Raw genomic sequence first — 20,687 nt, 5'->3', positions numbered from 1 at the left:
TAACAGAGTGATACCTTGATCCAACTGGGCACCTGATTATGTCATGCCAGTCGCGGTAGAAGTGGACTTGTGTGTTGCAGGTAGCTGACAAAGCAGCAAAGCCCAGTTCGCCTTGATAGAGACATGTCGTGACATTTATATAATCAACAGCCTCGCTCTGATTATGCAGCGAGTCCCCGAAGAGAAACTAACATAAATAAAGCAGCGGCAGACAAACAAAATTTGCACATCGAGGTGTGAGAATTTTCTCCAGCTGACCTTAAGGCTTGCAGAAGCTCGGTAATTATTGGCTCAGGACTTGGAATTTTCTTTGTGTTTTCGCTTTGATCGAGCGTCTGCTGCCAAAAATCATTCTCTCTTCTTTTTGATGTTTTCTGGACAGTTTCAGTGCATTCACAGCTTGCCATAGTATGAATTTATAACTTATGCATTTGTTTCCTTTGTAGGACTGATAAAAAAATGAAAGCTCCCATTCCTCTTCTGATCCTGCTTCATGCTGTTGTGGTCCATTGCCTGAAAGTGGTGTCAAAGAGAGGCTCAGGTAAGTCTCGTCTCATTACACTGACTGCTGTATCTTCTTTCTTTTCAAATGAAATAAAATCCAGACAAAAAATATATAAAATAGTTTACTCACGGTATCCAACAAACAGATACATTAATTGGCTCAGAGATTTGATTCCCTGGAACAAAGCAACATTTCAAGGCTCTTTTTTTTTTTTTTGGCCTGAAAGTACAAATCATGTTTCAGTCAACAGCACAGAATAACAGTCATGATGTAAAACAGAGCTGCCCTCACTTTGAACAGCTTCATTTATACTTCATTCAAATCGAGGTTCAGACAGTGAACATCGGAGCGTCACTGTTGATCTCTGCACATCTTGTTTTAATTTGTTGTAGGAGATAAGAACGGAGGGATGTTTATTCTTGTAGGGTTGAAACACTAATTACATCCTGAGAGTTTGTTCAAACTACATGCATTATTTCCATTTAGTGTGTAAAGTTGGAGCTCTTTTATGTCTTCAGTAGCTCTTCAGTGCAGAGTTGCTTTAAATGTGTATTTCCATTGTGTTGGATACAAGTAGCACTGCTCACTATTGTATTATCGGATTTTGCACCAATGGTCTCGGTTCGCTGACATGTATTAACATCACCACACCTCAAATCAGCCCCGGTGTGCAAAGGTTAACTGTAAGTATGTAAATGATCGAATAAGTTACTTCTTCTTGGATCCATGAAGCACTTTGCATTTAAAGATGCCACTGTGGCCTAAGTAGAAATATCGAAATGCACGGATCCTGCATGCTTGCACAGACTCAACAGTAATTAATTTTGCAAAAAGGATAGCTGCAAACTAGAGCAACATGTATGGGACATTGGAGTTAAAGGAAAGGAAGTCCTTTGCCAGTCTGCTTTTTTTCTGTCTTTACTATCCAGCGGCTGCTTGCGTCTGGGTTTTTATCCATGCATATTAGACACAGGTGCAGGAATGGCCCAAGGCTCATCAAAGGGTTTTCTGCTTTTCCAGCAGAAGTCCCTATGGGCTATCTCTTCCGATGCTTCACGAGCCATTGCCTAGGGCAAGGATTTGAAACGTGTCCACTGATAAATGAATACCCCATTCGAGCCAGGCCCCCGTCCTTTGTTCCTTCTCTTTTAGATTGTATGGCTTTATTAGAAGCCATGCTGGTCGCAAGTTAGAGCACCGTTGTAAAAAGGGGATTCTGGGCAATGAAAGCCAGTTTGAAATTGCATTGCTTTCATTTTTATGGAACAGAAAGAAGCAGTGGGGGCAGGAAGGTGAGTATCCTGGTGTGATACAGTAACAGGTATATGTTCAAAGAAATGTTTTTCAGGGTTTAGGGCTCCTTTGCTCTTGAATCAAACTTTGTATGGTTTGTTGGGTCATGTATGTACTGCAGATTGCATAAAATTAGGCTCATAATCTCATTTTAAACCCTAAACGTAGACGTTTCTCTAGTAGGGAATCTTGTGCTACTTTTTGTGATATCCACTGAGGAGGGCCATTTTTTCAGTCATTTTAGACCCAAATGTATTGATAATAATTTAATTTAAATCAGGATACTTAAAAGGAAAATGGAAAAAAAAGGAAAAACATGGAGATCTTAGTTAAAATTGCTCAAACCGATTATAGATTGAATCTCTAATAAGGCAAGCTTAGATGCTCCAAACTCTCAACATGCAGTGTTTTTGGTTTGTACCTTCGTCAAGAAAGGCCTCTGCCACAGAGAATTTCATCTGTGAGCGTCAGCCCATTAGAGGAAATTAAATGGCTTGATTGACTTCCTCAGGGACAAAGAATCCCCTATCTCACTTGCTTTCCTTTCGCTGGCTTACAAACACTCGCTCAAAAAAACAAACAAACAAACAAAAAAAAAACCCCTCTGGAAACCCCTGCACAGTGCTGCATGCACACTGCTATTATCTGTAGATTATTACATTCAAAACACTCGTCTTTGAGTAATGCATTGTCTGCATTTGTACTTGGGGTGCAAAAACATACAATGTATATCTGCCATATTAATCCTCAGCATGCATATGTAGGAGAACGGATCCATTTGTCCTCTGCTGTGGTTCCTCTTTGTTCTGCTGATATGGCCTGAATGGTTGGGCGAACAGAATAATTATGTATATTTTCGCTTAATGCAGCACATCAAGTTAGATGTTGAAGTAAAACTTCACTCTTGCATGCACTTGCACTCTTGTATTTTATCAGGAAGTGATGTTCGAACCGTGATGTACAATTTATTCCTGGAGTTTTGCATCTTGTAGCTGCATTTTGGTTTACTGTCTGTGCTGAGTGATGCAAAATGGCAAATGATGCATGTCGAAATAATGATCTTGCTGTTTGATTATGCGCAGAATGACACTAAATAAAATGTGGCTTGAGCAGAATAAGGGAAGTGCATCACAAAATGGAATCTTGGTTGCATCAGGGATTTGAAGCCCAAGTCAAAGTCAGCGCTGGTTGTTTGTGGTCAGAATGCACATCACAGTTTAACAGATCTGTGATGGCAGAGGTGTAAAGCTTAGAGAAGTGGACTTGTCGCCTTCCCACAGGAAAAATCTGCGTGGGAAAAGTGAACAAGTGACACAGCTACGGTCAAACTGGCCTTGAGCGAGACTCTCCACAATGATTTAATTCTTTATTTTTCTGTAGAGCACAAGACTGAGGTTGTAAAGTGCAGCTTGCAGTGTTATTGGAAAAGAAAACGGTGATCAGAAAAGCATTTAACTATTTAAAAATACATCAATTTGATGGTTTTAGGTGAATATTAGTTGCAGTGACTAATGAAATAGGAAGGTCACAAGCTACTGACCTCCATCTACTCCTAATTCATTATTTAACAGTAACTGCTGGCATTTAAATGTAGGAAAAAAATGTTGGGAGGTTATCATGTTCCACCTTTTGGCAAACATTTAGCATGCATAGCAGAATTAAAAATTAGAGGGTCAGGCTGGTCAATTGCTGCCATCAAATTTGTGAATTTGTAAGTTTTTCTTTCATTCTTGCCATCCTTGGTCATTTAAAAAAAAAGCAATGCTGGCTGAAAAATGGATTGTGGTGCCGTTATTATCTTAAACACACAATCAGCTCCCTCGTCGGCCACTTGTCTCATAGTATACAATAGATGCTTGGACGAGGGGTGCCATAAATCCCTTAAAATGCCCGTTTGGTTACTTGGCAGCGAGCTGTTGCACCACACAGCTGCATTTTATTTGATATGAGATCGAAACTCGGGAGATCACTCAAGGTCTCAGTTTAGACTCTCTGAAGTAATAACTATGCATTTATTCTTTTTCGTACTTCAGAACATGGATTACTATCAGAGTGAGAACGAGCTACAGAGGTTACCGAGAATGACTTTAGTCAGTCCTGAATACAGAGTGGAACATAAAAAGAGAATGTACTCACGTTGGAAACTCAGCTAAACAGGTGGAAGATGTCCAAAGTAATCTAGGCATTTTCTAGCATATTTCTATTTATCTTTGTTGTTCTGTTTTGCTCCATGCAGCTAGCTGTGGTGGAGTTTGTTTTATCCACAGGGATTCACTGTGATGAATCCCTACAGCACGTCTGCTGCTGTTGAGATTGGGCCTGCTGTCTTTTGTGAACTCTTGAATGACCTGGCTTTCTTTTTTTAATCAAATATGAGATGATATTCATGGAATTCCCAGTGAAGCCAATGCTTTAACTATTTTTACCATCATTTGATTAGTTAGAAAATAGAAAATAGTGTTATTTGCCCCATGTCGAGGGCTGGAGTTTGGTGAAGACGTGTGCAGCGCTGCATTGGTGATCATGGATGATTCACATACATATGGGCCAGTAGGGGACTCCTCCAGTAGGCTCAGTAGACCAATATCAGCAGATTTGATGGTGGTGAAGCAGCAAGAAGTCCACATTTGGACATTTGATGAGTTGTTGGAGTCCTCCAGGAGACTCAAGCCCCATTTTGGACTGTTATTTCTTGCCTCAAGTGTGATTTTGACTTTCGTTTTCACTCATTATTCATTTTTAGCCAGTGTTTGGTTAGATTTCGGCACCAGAACTACTCGCTCAGGATCATGTTTTTTTACCTGCACCTATTCTCGTTATTGCAAGAGGTTGCCCGTGTTCTCTGTGTTCGTTTCAGTTTATCAGTGATCAAAATGGATGATAATTATTGCCCACTAGAAGGTGGAGAAAGTCCCTGCTGGCTCATACGTACAGGGATGATGTGCGATAGCAGACATTTATTGAGTTGATAACATCTAAGTCTGTTAGGCTGTCAATTTCTCTTTCAAGATTGGGTTTGTTTGATTTCTGTTTATATAAAATAGCCACAGTTTACAATAGATCTAGCCTGATTTTGTGGATAAATACAATTCCGTTGCAATTCTTTGCAGCAAATTATTGCTTCCTGTAAATGTTCAGAAAAACAAATGTTGAATTGAAATACTTGACTCAGGAGCAAAAAGACATAAATGGTCTGAAAACAAAGCAGAGTTCAATAAAAAGGCATACAAGGCTCAATGTGCAATGATAAAAGCCGTTTAATGGACTGATAACGTCTGAATCGGGCCGTGCAGCTGTAGGTTGAGGTGCTTAAAGCTCAAGTGTGCTATTGATGGAAAGTATTTTAAAAATAGACTGTCAGGACTTTTTTATTTTCTGTCATGGGTTACTCCTAATGAGGCAACCAATTTACAACCAAAAAACAATCAGCTTTTTCATCGACAGATTGGTTGCCGCAGTGTTTTAAGTCGAAACATTTCTATTTTATATTCACTAAAAGTCACCCCTTAACAAAACTGTTAACACATGCCCCCCAGCGAACGCTGGTGACAGCCGCAGATCCACCATGATATTCCCTGACATTGATTGAGACAAATTTAGCCTCTCTCCTCCCCTCTGCTGTACAGTCATTAGTCCCCATTTTTTCGCCAGACATTGATGAGTCCCCTGACAAATGATGCTTACCTTTCCACAGTCTCCCAGTAATTCCAGCAATGCATTACCCATAACGCTTACTCACTGCAAATGCATCATTCTGTTTGCTCATGCATATGTAAAAAGCTGCTCTCCGACATGTGTTCACATTTGGAAATGGAATACAGAATCCCCTCGCTGCTGCTCCTTTTATTATTAAGGATGGTCACAGGGCCCAGCTTGTCTCTCTGATGAAGAGTAGCTGTAAATAAAAGACATTCCACCCCAACAAGGCCTTGGTTCCCATTAGAGAGCAGCCGCTCATCATCTGTCTCTCCCCTTGTATTTATCTACTACTGCAACAGTAGGTCCACGGCATATGTTTTTCTCTTTTTTCGCCCACTTTTTCTTTCTCGTTCCGCTCTTGCTGTTGGAAGAATCAAGGACACCCTGATAGTCTATTAAATTTACAGTCTTCACACCCATTGCACTACGGGACTCCGGGAGGATGTCAACATTAATACGTCAGTTAAAGGATAGATTCTTCCCCTTCACATTAATGGGGCTACTCACAATTTGGCCAATAATAAGGGTCCTCTTAATTGGACAAGACAGTGATTCCTAACTGGGGACGTCGGCGTACTGCGCAAATTCAATTATCGCAAGCAACTTGACTTTGTAATTGATATTAAAGGACGTTAAATATGGCATGAAACTGTCAGCAAGATATTTTGAAGGGACACAGGACAAGTGACCCTTGAACTGTGTCCTTTGTGTCGTTTTTTTTTTTTTTTTTAACCCATGAAAAGGGCTATTTGATCAAATACACATCGCTTGAGGTTGTCAGTGATAAAAGCTTTGGCTGTAAAGACTTGAAATTAGGTTTTAAAAATCTTTCTAAAGCCAATTCAGGAAACTTCAGCTGATATTGGAGACTGGAATTTGTACTGTAAGCTCCCTCTCTGCCTGCATCTCTCTCTGTCAGAGGCACACATGGCTGCATACTCGCGGTTCATCTTCCCTCGGTCAATACCACATACCTGTCACAAATGTTGAATGATTGCCTCCACTGCACCGCCCTTTCATGGCGGGGGGAGATTGATCACACACATGGCATTAGAAATGAAATGGCTTGCCACATGGAGTTGTTTTCCTTCCCTCTGCAGTGAGAGAGAGGGAGAGAGGGAGAGAGAGACCACTCAACAAGTGTGACAGATACAGGCCTCTTGACAACTGGGGTTACTATGGATATGTGTTCCGGGTTGGAGACACATGCCACAGCCCCCCGTGCGAGATGGATGACGATCAATCACCTGATTTATGAGCGGAACCGTCTCTCTGTGGCCTGTTTCCTGACCTGTAATAATGTCACAACACCGCAGCAATTGAGAAAAATGCCAGGAAGGGGTGTGGAGATGTAGGTTGAGGTGCTTAAAGCTCAAGTGCAGCGGTGATGCTGATGTGTTGAGGATCAGAGACATTCTGTTTAGGCACTGTGGGGTTTTGGTTGACTTCATGAGCGGACGAAGCCTGTGGTAATTGGATTTGGGTTTGCTGAAATCCAGATTTGGGAAATAGGGTGGAAGTGTAGGTGGAGCTGTTAAGGCTTGACACCCGTCAATCAAGCAGATATACCCCCAAACACAGTACTGGTTTAGTCTTAATATGTTTGTAGGTGAAATAAGTTAAGACTTGCATTTGGTTTCAGTAGTTTATCTTGAATAAAGTCTGCATATGTTGTCTTAAAAACATAAAACAAACAAGTATTATTTTGCTTTTTAAACTTTGGGTCTCTTCTTTCTTTTCTCTGCCCATTGTCATTGAACCTCAACTGTCTGCAGGCATTCAACATTAAATACAATATATTGCGTTATCTCCATTTTAATTTTTCTCTCTGAAAGATAATACATTCATTTCAGGCTCCCTTAGCAAATTATGCAGCCCACTTTAACAGCTGGGGCGTTTGGTACCAATTTGAGAGATTATATGTGTGGATGATAATGAGCTTTAGTCCGAAAGAGGATTTAAACATGGAGAAGGCTGGCCACTGCTTAATTTAAGAAGATCTGGCTCTCAGGTTTAGGAAAGAAGACTTTGGGAGAAGCAAAAACTTCCCAATGGAACCAAAAAAAAAAAAAAAAAAGGAAAAATGAAAAGTAAATAACATAACATTTGTAATCAGGTTAGGGTAAAATGGACATAAACAGCAATGGTCCTGGAAATTATTTGAATTCCCCTTGACTGCTTGGCTCTTACAAAGCTAAGCCACAGGGGGAAATGAAGGTGTAGTCTCTTAGTACTATGCAAATTGCCCGAAGGCGGCGATGGGACTGTAACCAAAAATATCACACGTTTAACCCGGGGCTGCTCTGCATGATTAATCCACGTGGGTACTCCCCCTCACTCTGCGTCCGTTTGTCTGTCTGCTGGCCGAGCAATCTCAACACAGTTTTATGTGTTTGTGTTTTGAGGTGTTCTTTCTTGCCGCTCTCTCTCTCCCAATTGAAAATGGCAGTTGGCTCTTTTTAGTTCCTCTCAAAAATCAAAAAGGTCCTTCATCTTGCCGCTGTCCCTTCTGATCTCTCTGCCATTGCTCTCCATCACCTTGCCTGTCTTTACGTTTCAGCCACCCGTCCCTCCTCAACCTCCCATGCATAGAAAGCGAGGGTTATCGCCGCCTTTGATTGGTGACTTTCTCGGGGAGGCCAGACAGGATCACTGGGGAGTCATGGAATAATTAAAGCAATACACTGATGCCTAATCACATAGTCATCATTAGATTTTAACTGGTTCAGACCAACAGGCTGTTTCACCAAAAGTCAAGGCCTATTCTTTTTTTTTTTTTTTTCACCCAAGAGCAGCAGCAGCATCTGTGATTTCTCTTTGTCGGTCTAATTTGAAAATAGCACCTCCTAATATGTAGACCAGAGACCAAATTCTATGCCTCTCCTTTAAATTGTACACCTGCAGCATCCGTTCGAGTGGGGTAAAATTGAGCTAAATGATAGTTCACATCCCTCCTTGATAAAAGTCCTCGCTTGAGTAGGACGAGCAGGCCATCCTCCTGTTAAAACAGAGTATTTAGGGTTTATTTTTTAGTCATTTGTGGAAATCTGGCAAACTGCTGCTTTGACTTCCACTTATCTCAGCCTTTGCAGTCTCTCAGACACTCGATTCTGTGTCTTTTATTCCAGTGTTGCAACTCTTAGAGTACATTGCTTTCCTATTGATTGCAGCGCTAACTTTGTTTTGGGCTGCCGCAACTTAGTTAAGTTTGATTTCTGAGGGGAGTTCATTGATTTGCATTGCAACACTGTCTCTCGTCATTTTCCAACTTTATCAGCCTCTGTAATTAGCCTTGTTCTTCACCTGCTGGGTTTCCATTTAAATAGAGGGCATTTTAAAAGCATAAGCAACCGGAAACGTGAAAAACTTTCTCGCTGGGTCATTACTGAATTATTTCTTTGCAGAATTTAATTTCAAATAAAAAGCTTTACAAGGGGAAAATGCATATTTACTACTATATCACACTTAAATGTATTTTTCCCCTATTTTATGAAGAGCATGCATTACTTTTTCAGCCATCTGTATACACCAGAATGCATTGTATATCCAAGGACTTATAACTTTACTCAGGGATCATTTCTCTTGATTGATAGCTTGGGACAAAAGATGAAATTTTCTGCTTTTTTTTCCACATGACTGCCACTGCTATACACACAGCACAGTGCAGTGTTTTGTTGCCATAACAATATTTATATATGAGTTTTGGGAAGTTTCTCTTCATGCGCAGGAATGATGGGGGAAACTATGTTTATATTTCTTAAAGCGACTCGGAGGAAAATAAGTAAATCAATTGAAAGAAGATTTATAGTGTGGGAGACTGTGGCTTTCTCATACACTTATTTGTACAGGGAGCAGGATTGTGGATTACCGGCAACTGTTCAATACAGTAATGACTATGTTTTCTACAAACATGGGCAGGGAATGGAATTACCATTGAAGTGTGCATGCATTTATTATGAAATTAAATTGTGTGTGCGCACAGTTTCCCTCTTGCTGAGTGTCGACACAACAAGATGGACCCTCGTGGAAATCAAAAGAAGCTGGATGATGACAAATCAGTTCTAGGTGTAAGGCCACATGATCAAATGTCATTATCCAGACTACAAGACACACATGTAGATAACATGCAGGTCTCTATGCCACGTTAACATGAATATACAGTGTAAGAAGAGATATTTTGATCCAGTCTCTCAGATCAGGATCAGGGTAAATAAAGGCATCTTTTTCCTGATTGGTATCTGCACGAATGTTATTCTGATTCTTATTTTTTTGTAAAGTGAGAGCACAGTTTGTGGCAAGATGCTCGGGATTTCAGTCGCTGGAAACTATTGTCCTGATGAAGGTGTGATTACCAAAATGTTGTGCTAATAAATGTATCTTTCCGAATTAGACGGTCGTCCCTTTCCTATGGAGCTGCCTCATGAAACAAATGTGCAACGAGTTCCTTTGTTTTAGATCAGAGATATGCTAAGGCTGTATTATCAGTTGATAGTTATTTAGTTGATAACACAAAAGAAGCATAGTGGACATTTGCCCTGTGCAGATCATGCAGTTCTAGTCAACATGATTTGTTCTATATGGCACTGGAACACTGTACTCGATGGTTCTGGCTTACCTTAAATGCATGAGCACAGGCTAGAGCCCATTAAACATCACAGAAGACTTTCTCGTGGTGGCCTCGCTGCTTGCTAAACCCTAGTGACTAGTAAGAAACAGGCTCAACCTGGTGGCACAACCAGATATTACAGCTTAGACAGTAGCCTACCGGAGCTTTTAAACAACGCTAATGACCACCTATGTAACATTAAGTAACAGCTTGCATTCCTAATGCATTTCAAATAGTGGGTTGAATTTAGTAATTTCAATGTACTGTAAGTGTGTATTATTTACAATATGGTATTGGATTGGTTGCCAAAATATGTGACGGAGACATCCCTAAATGTACATCAAAATTAGAGTGAGCAGCAAAATTGCTTATCCATGTACAAGCGGATGACTAATTTTCCGTTCCACATTTGACCCTGTAAACCAATTATTTGCTTGTTAGGACTGGACTTTAAAAATATTCAAATGACGGATAATGTCACTGGATGGGAAGTTTGTGGCCTTTTCCTGCCTTCAGTGTCGCCATTGTGAAAGAAACTGCATGAATAGCGATTTTTTAATTAGCCCGACCATGCACAATGAGGCTGTGGTCGCTTGAGAGGTGAAGTTTTGTGAATGCAGGAAGTCTCCCAACAACGTAGCATTTGATGAGGCTGTCAAGCTCCCTCGCGTCAGCCAGGCACTCAGCGTGTGGCCTTTTTCAATGCTTCTTTATTGGAAAGTTTGAACACATCCTCTCTCAGTGTTGATTCCCTGTCCACAGTCTCCCCATCGCTCAGTGACAGCTAAGAACAAAAAACACTACTCTCTTGTTTCCTTTGTACATTTTCTTTAGCTTAGTTCCCCCCCCCCCTTTTTTTTTTTTTTCAAATTTGGTCGGTCAAAGCACAATCAACCTATTTCTGCAACAAGCGGAGGCACAGTGAATCCTTACAGGTCTCAAGGGAGTCCTGCCAAGTTTAGGGCTTTTCAGTTTTCCCCCTCTTTTTTTTGGAAGAAAGAAAGGATGTAAGCTCACTCGCCAAGGAGTATGCCTTTGTTGGTTGTAGGAGACTGACGCACTGCAGGAGTTTTGGAAACAAACCAGGTTGACTCTATTCTCCAGGCCTTGGCTGCTTTTCTCACCACTGTTCTTTACTCTGAAGATACAAGCAGGTCCCATTCAAATCCTACCACTTAGGATTTTTATTATAATTAGCATGGAATTACCTGGTATTCCACCCATAGAAAAGTATGTCATTTAAGCCAGAGAAAAAAGCACCTATTTTTTGTGCTACTTTAATTAAGACGCACCAAATTTGCTTTTAAAAAATCCCGTCTTCAAAATTCTGCTCAACTATTCCCTGCGAGCTTGCCTTGTAATTTCATTCGGCACGATTTACAGTGAAGTTCCGTCACATATTTCCCTGTCATGTTTATTGCTCGCGTTTGATGTGGCGCAATGGTTGAAATATTTAAGGCCTTTTATTTACGATCCTCCAGGGTCCAAAAAATGGTAGAAGATGGCAGTTGATTTCCCTGCAGTGCGATGATCAATAAATTCTACATATTAATTAAGTTCCACTGTCATCTCCAAGGCCTCTCTCAGGGATAAGCCTCACTGGTCTCTCATCGGCCAGTCACAATGCAGCATGGTGCTGCACAGCCTCCCCACAACTCCTCCGCATTCATGAAACAAACATATGTACAGAGGTGCTGCATTGGGAGTGTGTGTTTCAGTGAGAGAGGTGGCGGCATGAGTGATCATCTGTAATTTACAAGAAGTGTTTTTCATTTATTTCTTTTTATATGACATATAAGGGGCAGCACTGCAAATGTGAAAAGTTCTCAGCTGTGGATCAAACAGCCATGAAATGCTTTTACAGGCCCAGTGGCCTTCTAAAACGATTAGATTCTATTAACGTGTGAAACGTAAATAAAAGGGAACGGAGCAGATTTAAGTCCTGAGGAAGCACCGCAATTTGCTCCTAATCCCGGCGCTGAAAAGACTAGTCAAAAAGAGAAGAGACGTACGGAGGGAGCGACTGTCATCACAGAGGGAGCCTCTCAGGCCAAAACAATACGAGACTTCTGGCTGGCGTAGTTTAGATTCCGCCTTTATCGTGACAGCACAGAGCCCGCAGCATCTGAAGAGCCTTCACATCTTTATTAGCATCTTCTGCTAACGGAGAGGCACTACAGATGTTAGTAGGCATTGCATCTCTGTATCCTGCCATTAGCCAAGCAACACGGCACGCCACGATCTCAACAATCGTGAGTGTTTCTGCGCTTTCAGCACATCCTTGCGCACAGTTTCCCTCTCGCCAAAACAGGATTAAAGATGCTCCTCTCCACAACCTTAGCCGGTGCATGTGATCCCACCACAGGGTAATAAAACATTTCCTGCTCCATTCAGCCTCAGAAGTTTCCCCCCACCGTATATCATTTGACATCAAAAACACTTAAAATAAATTACTGTGTAAAAATGCTATGTTCAGGCAGCCAATTAAGTTAGATTCTTGAAGTGTTACCCTCTGAGCGAGTGTAATGAGGCCCATAGCTTTACTGTGAAGTCTGCTTGCTGCTGGTTGACAAAAGATGTTTTTTTTCCCCTCCTCTCTTTCATTCACATGGATCCTAATGAGTGGTGGAGATGATACCGTCTCCTATCAACACATCAGATGACGGATCAAATAGCCTGATGAATGATTAGCACTCCTTTTACAAGACCATACAGGTTTCTCCTTACCTGCAAAGACAATTAATTAAAGGGGACTTCAGTGCTAACAGGCAATCATTAAAGCTCTCGATTTATTTTTAACCCACATCCTATTTGTCTGCCTAGATTTAATGACAACACATCTGGCAAAACAGCTGGGGTAAAAGGCTACACAAAGCAAGGCAGTTTATGGTAATTCTATTTTGATATCTGACAAGTCATCTGTCCCAGTTCCAGCCCCGATCCACTCCGAAATAAAAGTATCCAAATCCAATTCCAGCACCTTTCATTTGCTCCACATTGAAATTCAAATATGGCCTGATTATAATGTTTAATGTGCATGCCACCCTCAGTGATTTTAAAAGCGTGTGATATAGGCATGAAAGGGGCCTCTTTTTCGCTGTTCGCAACGCTCTCTAAGGCTCTCTGTCGCTTTTTTTTGTGCACCAAGTGCCTGGTCTTGAAAAACACAAGGACAGCTAAGGATTATGGTTCTGTATGCGTCTTTCATTGCCTTTAATATGCAAATAAAAGATTAGCTTTGGAGGGAAAGTGTTTGGCATAGGAGGTGTTTCTACCGGGAGGTGATGCTAACCATTCCCACCTTGTTTTACCCCCATTTGCAAGATCACATTTAACCATTTCCCCAACAGAGAGTAAACCAGGTCATCGAGGAAGCATGTAGACTATAGCCTAAAGTGTTACAGCTGCTACATGAAGAGAAAACGCAAGGTTTCAATAACGTGACTCAGGATTACTAATTTAAGTCGAAGGCATGTGTCAGAATTTGATTTGAGGCAACATGGCAAAAAAATAAATAAATAAAAAAAAATTAAATGATGACTCTCTCTGCATGGCTCATGCACATCAAACAAAATAAGAAGACGACATCACTGCAATTCATAGCAGAAGCCAAATGCAGCCGGGTAAATGACTTTGGTATTACACTGTCAGAAAAACCATTTCAAATGTGCCATGGGAAGCAATTCCAGCATTTCTTTTGATCTCTGGTGCGGAGGAGAGGAGGAAGGATTAGGAAACATTTCATATCACGGAATTGTGATCCCGGCATTAGAGCCATACAATGCGGCATGTAATGTCAACATATATAATTGAGTGATTTAAATGACCTAATTTCTGCGTGTGGGCTATCTCCTCTGTTGCGCCAGAACATTTAACCCGTTCAGCAAACACTTCAGGCTCAGATCCGAGCGAGATTACTGATTCTTCACCTCCTCGAGGCTGTGACCCGAAAGTCTGTTCACCCATGAGATCAGGGGATGTAGTGACCACCGCAGCGTGTGATGTCCAACACATATAAAGAAGCATGCGAACCTACTCTGCAGCAAAGTCTGCAAGTCAAGCATTTGTTTAGTCTGAAACAAAGTACATTGAATTTAGATCGAAGACCCATCGCACATATTAAATCAGCATTCGAGGTACATACACCGCTGTTGTTTGGAATATTGATTGCCAAGTGCACGCTCACATACACACGTTGAGACGGTGAGGTGCAGATTATCCAATCACACGTCCACGCTGACCGTGTACAATTGATCAGAGTGCATTTGCTTGAGGCTGACAACCCAGTGGGCATTCATAGAGTCTCTGACTAGCTCAGAGGGGGGTTAAGGATTATTGACTGCCGGATAAAGAAAACAGAGAAATCTGCAGAACAGAGAGTCACCAAATAATTGGATTAAACAAACAAATTAGCGTGCTGAATGTATAATCAGAACAATGAGGCACCCCAAACACTTCCTTGGTGGACGAGCTGCTTGTCGGTTTTAAAGCTCATTTAAAACAAGACTGGTGCTCCAGAAATAACCTTGATTGATGGTCAAGATTTCTAACTTAAAGGCAGATGTGGCAATCATGTCGTGTTGTTTGCTTTTCCCTATACTAATTGGACAATGTGTGGACATTTTCCCACAGAGGCTTTGTGTGCACATCTACTCCTAATGACTTTAGCATAAAGGACATTCTCGCCTTTCAGTCTCTGTCCGAGTCAGTCGGTGAATCTGAAATTTGCCAGTTTGTGTGTTTGGCGTGCCTGGGAAACGCCTGTTTTATACGTTCCTTGACCTCTTTCAAGCCTACAGAATGGAGTCAGTATGTGCCTGAGCAGCCTAATTGGGTTGACAGCACAGTGTCTTGCCTCCTGCCTCACATGCATGACGTCCAGCTCTTTGACAGAGCGCCCTGCCTCCGCAGTCCTTTGGCCGTCCGAGGCAGTAGCACTTGAGTGAATGTTTAAACAAACCACCCCAGACGACTTGATGCTGTCGACTCCACCAAACGCTTTTCGAGTGTTTGCGTTTTTTATTGTTGAGTTGTAAACTCTTACAAACAAAAGCAATAGCGGATGAAATGTGGCTCAGAGTTAATGAATAGATTTTAATGGACACTCTAGGAATGTGTTTGTTAATTTTCTGTCTGTGCGTGCGTGCGCGGTTTTAATGAAGCTGAATGAGTTGTGCATCAGGTTGCTGGTGCGTGCAGCGCGATTATGTCGAATATGTTTCTCTGTGTTGTGTGGTGCCAGTAGTTTAAACAAGGCTGCGTAGGTGGAGAGTTGGTGGGAAGGGAGGAATAAGGAGCAAAGTATGCAAGGCCCGGGCTCCATGAATTCATTTCCCTTCTCTCCTGTGTCACGGGGACCTCGTCTGAACCCATTATGGTGGTAACAAGGTGACAGCGAGTGGTCTTGCTTCGGGTTCTGGCCTCCGGAGCTGTCTGGCTGCCCGTCTATGTTAATTAAGGGAGAGAATGAAAGTGTGAGGTATGGGGACACTGTTAGACAAAAGCGTTTAACTAGATAGCCCAGATAAGGACAGAGTTTCACTCTTTCTCTCAGATAAGTTTGCAGCTTTCAGGTGGAGCTAAATGGATAACGCTTTACACTGAGAGGCCTCGATTCATCGTGGTAAGAGAGATATACAAATCACCATGAATTACTGAGACCCAGTCAGGCTTGTATTATGTTGGATTCTGTAAAGTTAGAAGCCCTGATCAGTCGTGTTTCCATTACCCACGTCATTCACGTTATTGAAAGAACTAATGCTCTTCTGAAATACCGTCCTGAGCTTTACAGGCATCTAGAGATGGACGGAATAAAATGTTTGTCAAATGGAAAGCCTCCTTCTCCCTTCCATCTCTGCTCTCCACTGTTGGAAAAGTAGCGTCATCTTTCTGCGAGGGAAATGGCATTGGCAAAGTTCACTGGAAGAGCATTTTTAGTGCAAAGTAAGTGGGCGATCAGGAGATGTCATCAATTCCAATGCATGCCAGTTGCCACGGAAACAGAAGTGGAGAGGCTTTTATCAAGGATCCTGTTAAACATTTAGAGTGTGCAAGGCTCAGAGAGAGAGAGGAAAGAAGAAAGAGAGCGGAAGAGATGTGTCGTGGACAATTGTCCATCTTTTCAACCCTGTTGTGTTTTTCATTCCTTTATATAAATGTATCATGATTGGTTTTAACTTAAAGGTTTCACTCCGAGCAGCACAGTTGGAAGCAATGAAATTGTACAGCACACAAACCTTCCATTTACATAATGGCATCATTTTAACATCACAGTTGAACATGACCTTAACATCTAAAACGAACATTACAGTTTTCATTTCAAATAAAATGTGAATTGTCATGACGCAGATCCTTAGAGTATTGATGTTATACTCTCTCACTGGGGTTTTCTACCAGTTTTGATGAACAGGAGGGCAGATGATGTTTTGTGTTTCACCCCAGAGTGCGAGACATTACTGGAATTCACCCCAACACCCAACTTGGACTTTATCTCCACAAGTGAGCAAAACTGTGTCCGGGCTTGGCACATAAGCACAACAGTTGCGTGGCACCTCCTGATCGAGGAGCCCTTCTCCAGTGGTAATCTCCCAGCAGACAGGCCCTAAATGGGAAAGGGCTCTCGCGGTAACGACGTGGGCTCAGCAGATAGGAGCTCTGTGTAATTCCTGTTAATTACTGTCCAGGAGGAGATAAGACCTGGTTGGAGAGGCTAAGAGAAGAGATAAGGGGGATCAGGGATTCGCCTGAAGGATTTTCCACCCCTTGGGCAAAAACAGTCCAGTTGTCAAGAAATAGTCTTTAGTTTGAAGCAACCCTGAAGGAGCTGCTGTTGTGGGGTTTTTGTTGTTGTTTTTCTCTACTTGCTGAACTAGTGGACAGTGGATGTTCTTAAGAGCAATGAGCGAACAGGAGGTTTTATCTATTATGGTGACTGAATAGGTTTTCCCTCGCAATGCTGACTGGAGGATGTTGTCAAAGTGTTTCCGTTCCATTCTTGTGTCAATTGCGAAAAAGATGGTGGAATAAAATATGAATTCCAATGTGCTACCATTATGTGAATATCCCTCAGATGGTGCAGTGAGATTAAATAGTCAAAAGAACACCTGTACATCTGGTGTATGATGCAGAGTATAATTTCATCACCACCTTATGTTTGTGTGTCAGCATATTGGCATTAAAGCTGCAGTAGGCAGTCATTTCTAGAGTTTAAAATAAATGACTGTCTTGCAGCTCTAGCCTCTCTGCTCTAAGCCTCACCTTGTAGCTTCACCTGGAATTCAAATCTCAACGACATCCGTTTCCCTTATTGCTATTCACTATATTTCATCTGATCTCTAAAAAGCCGTATTACTGGCTAAAATCTCCCATCACAGGCTAGATTTTCTAAAGTCTGAAATAAGAAATCTAGTTTCCTCTTAGTCCACGTGAATTGCAACGTGCAAAAATGTTCGAATGAAATTTTAGTCCAGTGATGCCAGAAAAATACTGCCTACCCCAGCTTTAAATTTCTTTTTAAATAGAATAAGTGCAAGCAGTTCTATCACATCATCTTTTATTTTGAAAAATCTACCTTTATTTTATCCACGACCTTGGCAAAACAAGATGTCTGTTCTTGTGCTCTTGATGCCATCACATCAAATGTCTCTAAAGTTAAGAATCTTCTAAATTCTCATAAGGTCAAAAGTTCAACAATCAGGAACCTTGAGTGAGTTGGGATTGTTTTGTTGAGTACTGCTTCAAAAGTCAAGAGTGTATTCTCTCTGTGCTTAAAAAACAGTTGCAATTCTTGCAAATTAATTTAAATGTAATTATTTGTTTTTACTTTCTAGCATTCCTCTCTCCTTGCAAAGTCAAAAAGCACATCAAAACAGGCATATTGAAACACTTATGCTGCACTTGAGTAAGACCATTGATGCCACTGCAAATATTCACAGCATGACTTGAGGGATTTTCTTTTAAGAATAGTTCAAAGCAATTCACCAAAAAACATGAGCCCTATGAGACCCAATTCATTTCTTTTTTGCCACATTCCAAGTCTCCATTACCATGCGTCAGGGATGAATCTTACAAGTTGTCAGTCACCTCTGCTCTACCATGAAATCAGACCAAATCCTCGTCGCTGTTTGGTTTTTCCACCGCGGTGGCGTCGTCTCTGCAGACCTCTGACCTGCAAACCAACAGAGCTGTTCGAAAGGAGAACCGGGAATGTGTGATACTGTATGAAAAATAGGAGACTGATGAGAGAGGACAACTTTGTGGTTCTTTGAAGGAATCTAACACTGCATGGTAAACTGCAACAGCTCCCTGGGGCTTCAACTACACAGATATATGAGCTCATATTGGAGAAACGAGGCTAGTTGTCTAAATGCATTACTGTAATAAAACCTGCGAGGGGGAGTGTTGCTGTGTATCTGCATTCTGACCTTGTTAGTATTAAGTTCGTGAATTGCTCTCTGGGGTGTGCACGTTGGCAAAGGCACCGGTGGTCTGACTGTAAACTCGTCTCTTACTTTTTTTCGGTTTAATTCTTGTCTTTGTTCCCGCTTATTAACGGCTCGGCAAAAGAAACCGTGTCTCCCTCTCTCGGCAGCTCATCATTAGCAGCTGAAGCATATTTTTGCGCTTGCAATACACAGAACACAGAGATACTAATTACCTTTCAGTCACCAATAAGGTTTGGTTTTACCGCCTACTTCTCACTGAACTGTGGCTGCTGTAAAGAATCAGACATTTGTGAGGTGTCCATACAAATCGCATAATATGACAACCATTCATCAGTTTGATAAACGATTATCAAAAAGAGCTACTGAGAATATGTAAATTTCCGCACTTAGAGATCACAGTGCGCCTCGCTCTTAGTGATTAGAGAAGTTTCTCACAAGTGAGAATAAGCAGTTTTGTGATTACACAGAGGGACTTTTATTTCTTTATTTTTCCTAAATACACTGGAGAAGTACCAAGGGATTGGGTAAATTTGATTCTCCAGCTGAAATAGATGTAAATGCCTGTAATTTCCTTCTCCTCTGTCTTTTAAATGGTTTCTCATTTGATCATACACTGTGATTAAATTAGTCAAATCTGTGCACTGTGCCTAATGGACCTTCTATTGTTCTAGATATTAGACAACACAGGAGATCATTTAACACTTCTTCAGAGTTAAATGATTTGTGTGATGATTTGAAGAGCACTTTGATGAGTCACTGTGTCTGTTATAACACACAAATGTATACATTATTATCTGCATTTAAGCCAAGTGGAGGTTTTCGCAGCAGCTAAGTCTCTATTTGAGACATTAAGGTGCCACCAACTCGGTGTCTGGTCTTAACCCTGCAGAGTAAAGATGGTGAAGATAAGAAGGCAGCGAGGAGGCGGTGGGTGGGCAGGCAAGTGGGAGATTGGTGCAATGTTGAATAAAATAAATAAAAAGTTAAAAAGCAGGTTCATTCTAAGAAGAAAAAGGACAGTAAGGATGGATGGTTCAGAAGCCATTCAGCCTCCACATGACACAGTTTCCGCCGAGCAGATTGGTAAACGATAAAACTAAAGCTGACATGTTCTTGCTGAAGTATTTAAGTGTCTGAAAGGTGAACGGGCTGTCAAATAAAACTTAAATAGAATGGTGCTGTGGTGTTATGCATATTTGTGGTACAATCATTCATGCAAGAAACACAAGCCGGTCCATCGTGAGGAATGGCAAGACCTGGCAAGAAGATTCTATTTCACTCCCTTAACGCCTCCATGAGTTTTTCTGGTCATATGCTGTAATGTTACACTAACACGGGCGTCAGTCTCAGCAGGAATTAGCAACATTGGTGTGTTATATGAGGCGGAAGTGCCTGTTTTGTGCTATGATGCTTGACAAACCTCGTTTTATTATGCATGCTGCTGTTGGGGTTTTTTATGAACGTCGCGTTCAATATGCTGTGCAACTATAATGCATGTCGAGCAGTGGAAGTTGAATGTATATTTACGTCTTCCATTTCAAGGCCCCCAAGGCTCTTTATGTCACTAACTGCTTCTGGGATAACATTGCTTGAATAATAAGATAAACTGAATGCATCTTGTGTGTTCATAGACAAATATTTGTCCTCTTAAGGCCCACTGCATTGGGCCTTTTACTGTCTGTAGACATAGAGTCAAGGAGAGCCACATTTAAGAGGTTATGTATTGAATTGACATTAGAAATAGCAACTGCTTTACTTTATGTGTTGTGCAGATGCAGTCCTCCAATAGAGACTTTCTCAGGAACCGAAACACCTGTGTTGAAAAAGTGAAGCCGTATCCAAGTTTGGTTTCAGTGCTCCAGTTAGGGCTCAAGTACATTGGTAGATCTGCAGGGGGCCAGGAATGACTGAAGACTTCACAGTACTGCGTCAAAGAGAATCTCATGATAATAGTAGTACCACAAAAACTGATTTTTGTGACAATTTTCAACAATACATCACAATATTTGTGTTATTGAACCCAGCAAGCAGGAAATGTTCCTCCAACATTGGCTAACATTACCTACAAGTTCTAATAAAGTTTTAAAGAAAACATTTTAATCTAGGATATTTATCATTTCAAGTAATATTCCTATGAGGT

At 41.3% G+C, this 20,687-nt stretch overlaps 1 protein-coding gene across 3 annotated transcripts in view; it reads left to right on the top strand.

Annotated features, from left to right (window-relative positions):
- il1rapl1b (interleukin 1 receptor accessory protein-like 1b) overlaps positions 1-20,687 on the top strand; it is a 353,384-nt gene that overhangs the window by 100,813 nt on the left and 231,884 nt on the right. For all 3 annotated transcript variants that reach the window (XM_055008610.1, XM_055008611.1, XM_023275009.3), the window contains one exon: positions 447-541. In XM_055008610.1, the coding sequence (XP_054864585.1) occupies positions 447-541 (95 nt within the window). The remainder of the gene's footprint in view (positions 1-446; positions 542-20,687) is intronic.

The sequence above is a fragment of the Amphiprion ocellaris genome, chromosome 24 (genome assembly GCF_022539595.1).
Source record: "Amphiprion ocellaris isolate individual 3 ecotype Okinawa chromosome 24, ASM2253959v1, whole genome shotgun sequence".
In the NCBI taxonomy this organism is placed as follows: Eukaryota; Metazoa; Chordata; class Actinopteri; family Pomacentridae; genus Amphiprion; species Amphiprion ocellaris.
Note: the sequence above shows the minus strand (reverse complement) of the source record. Positions and strands in the feature narration are given on the sequence as shown.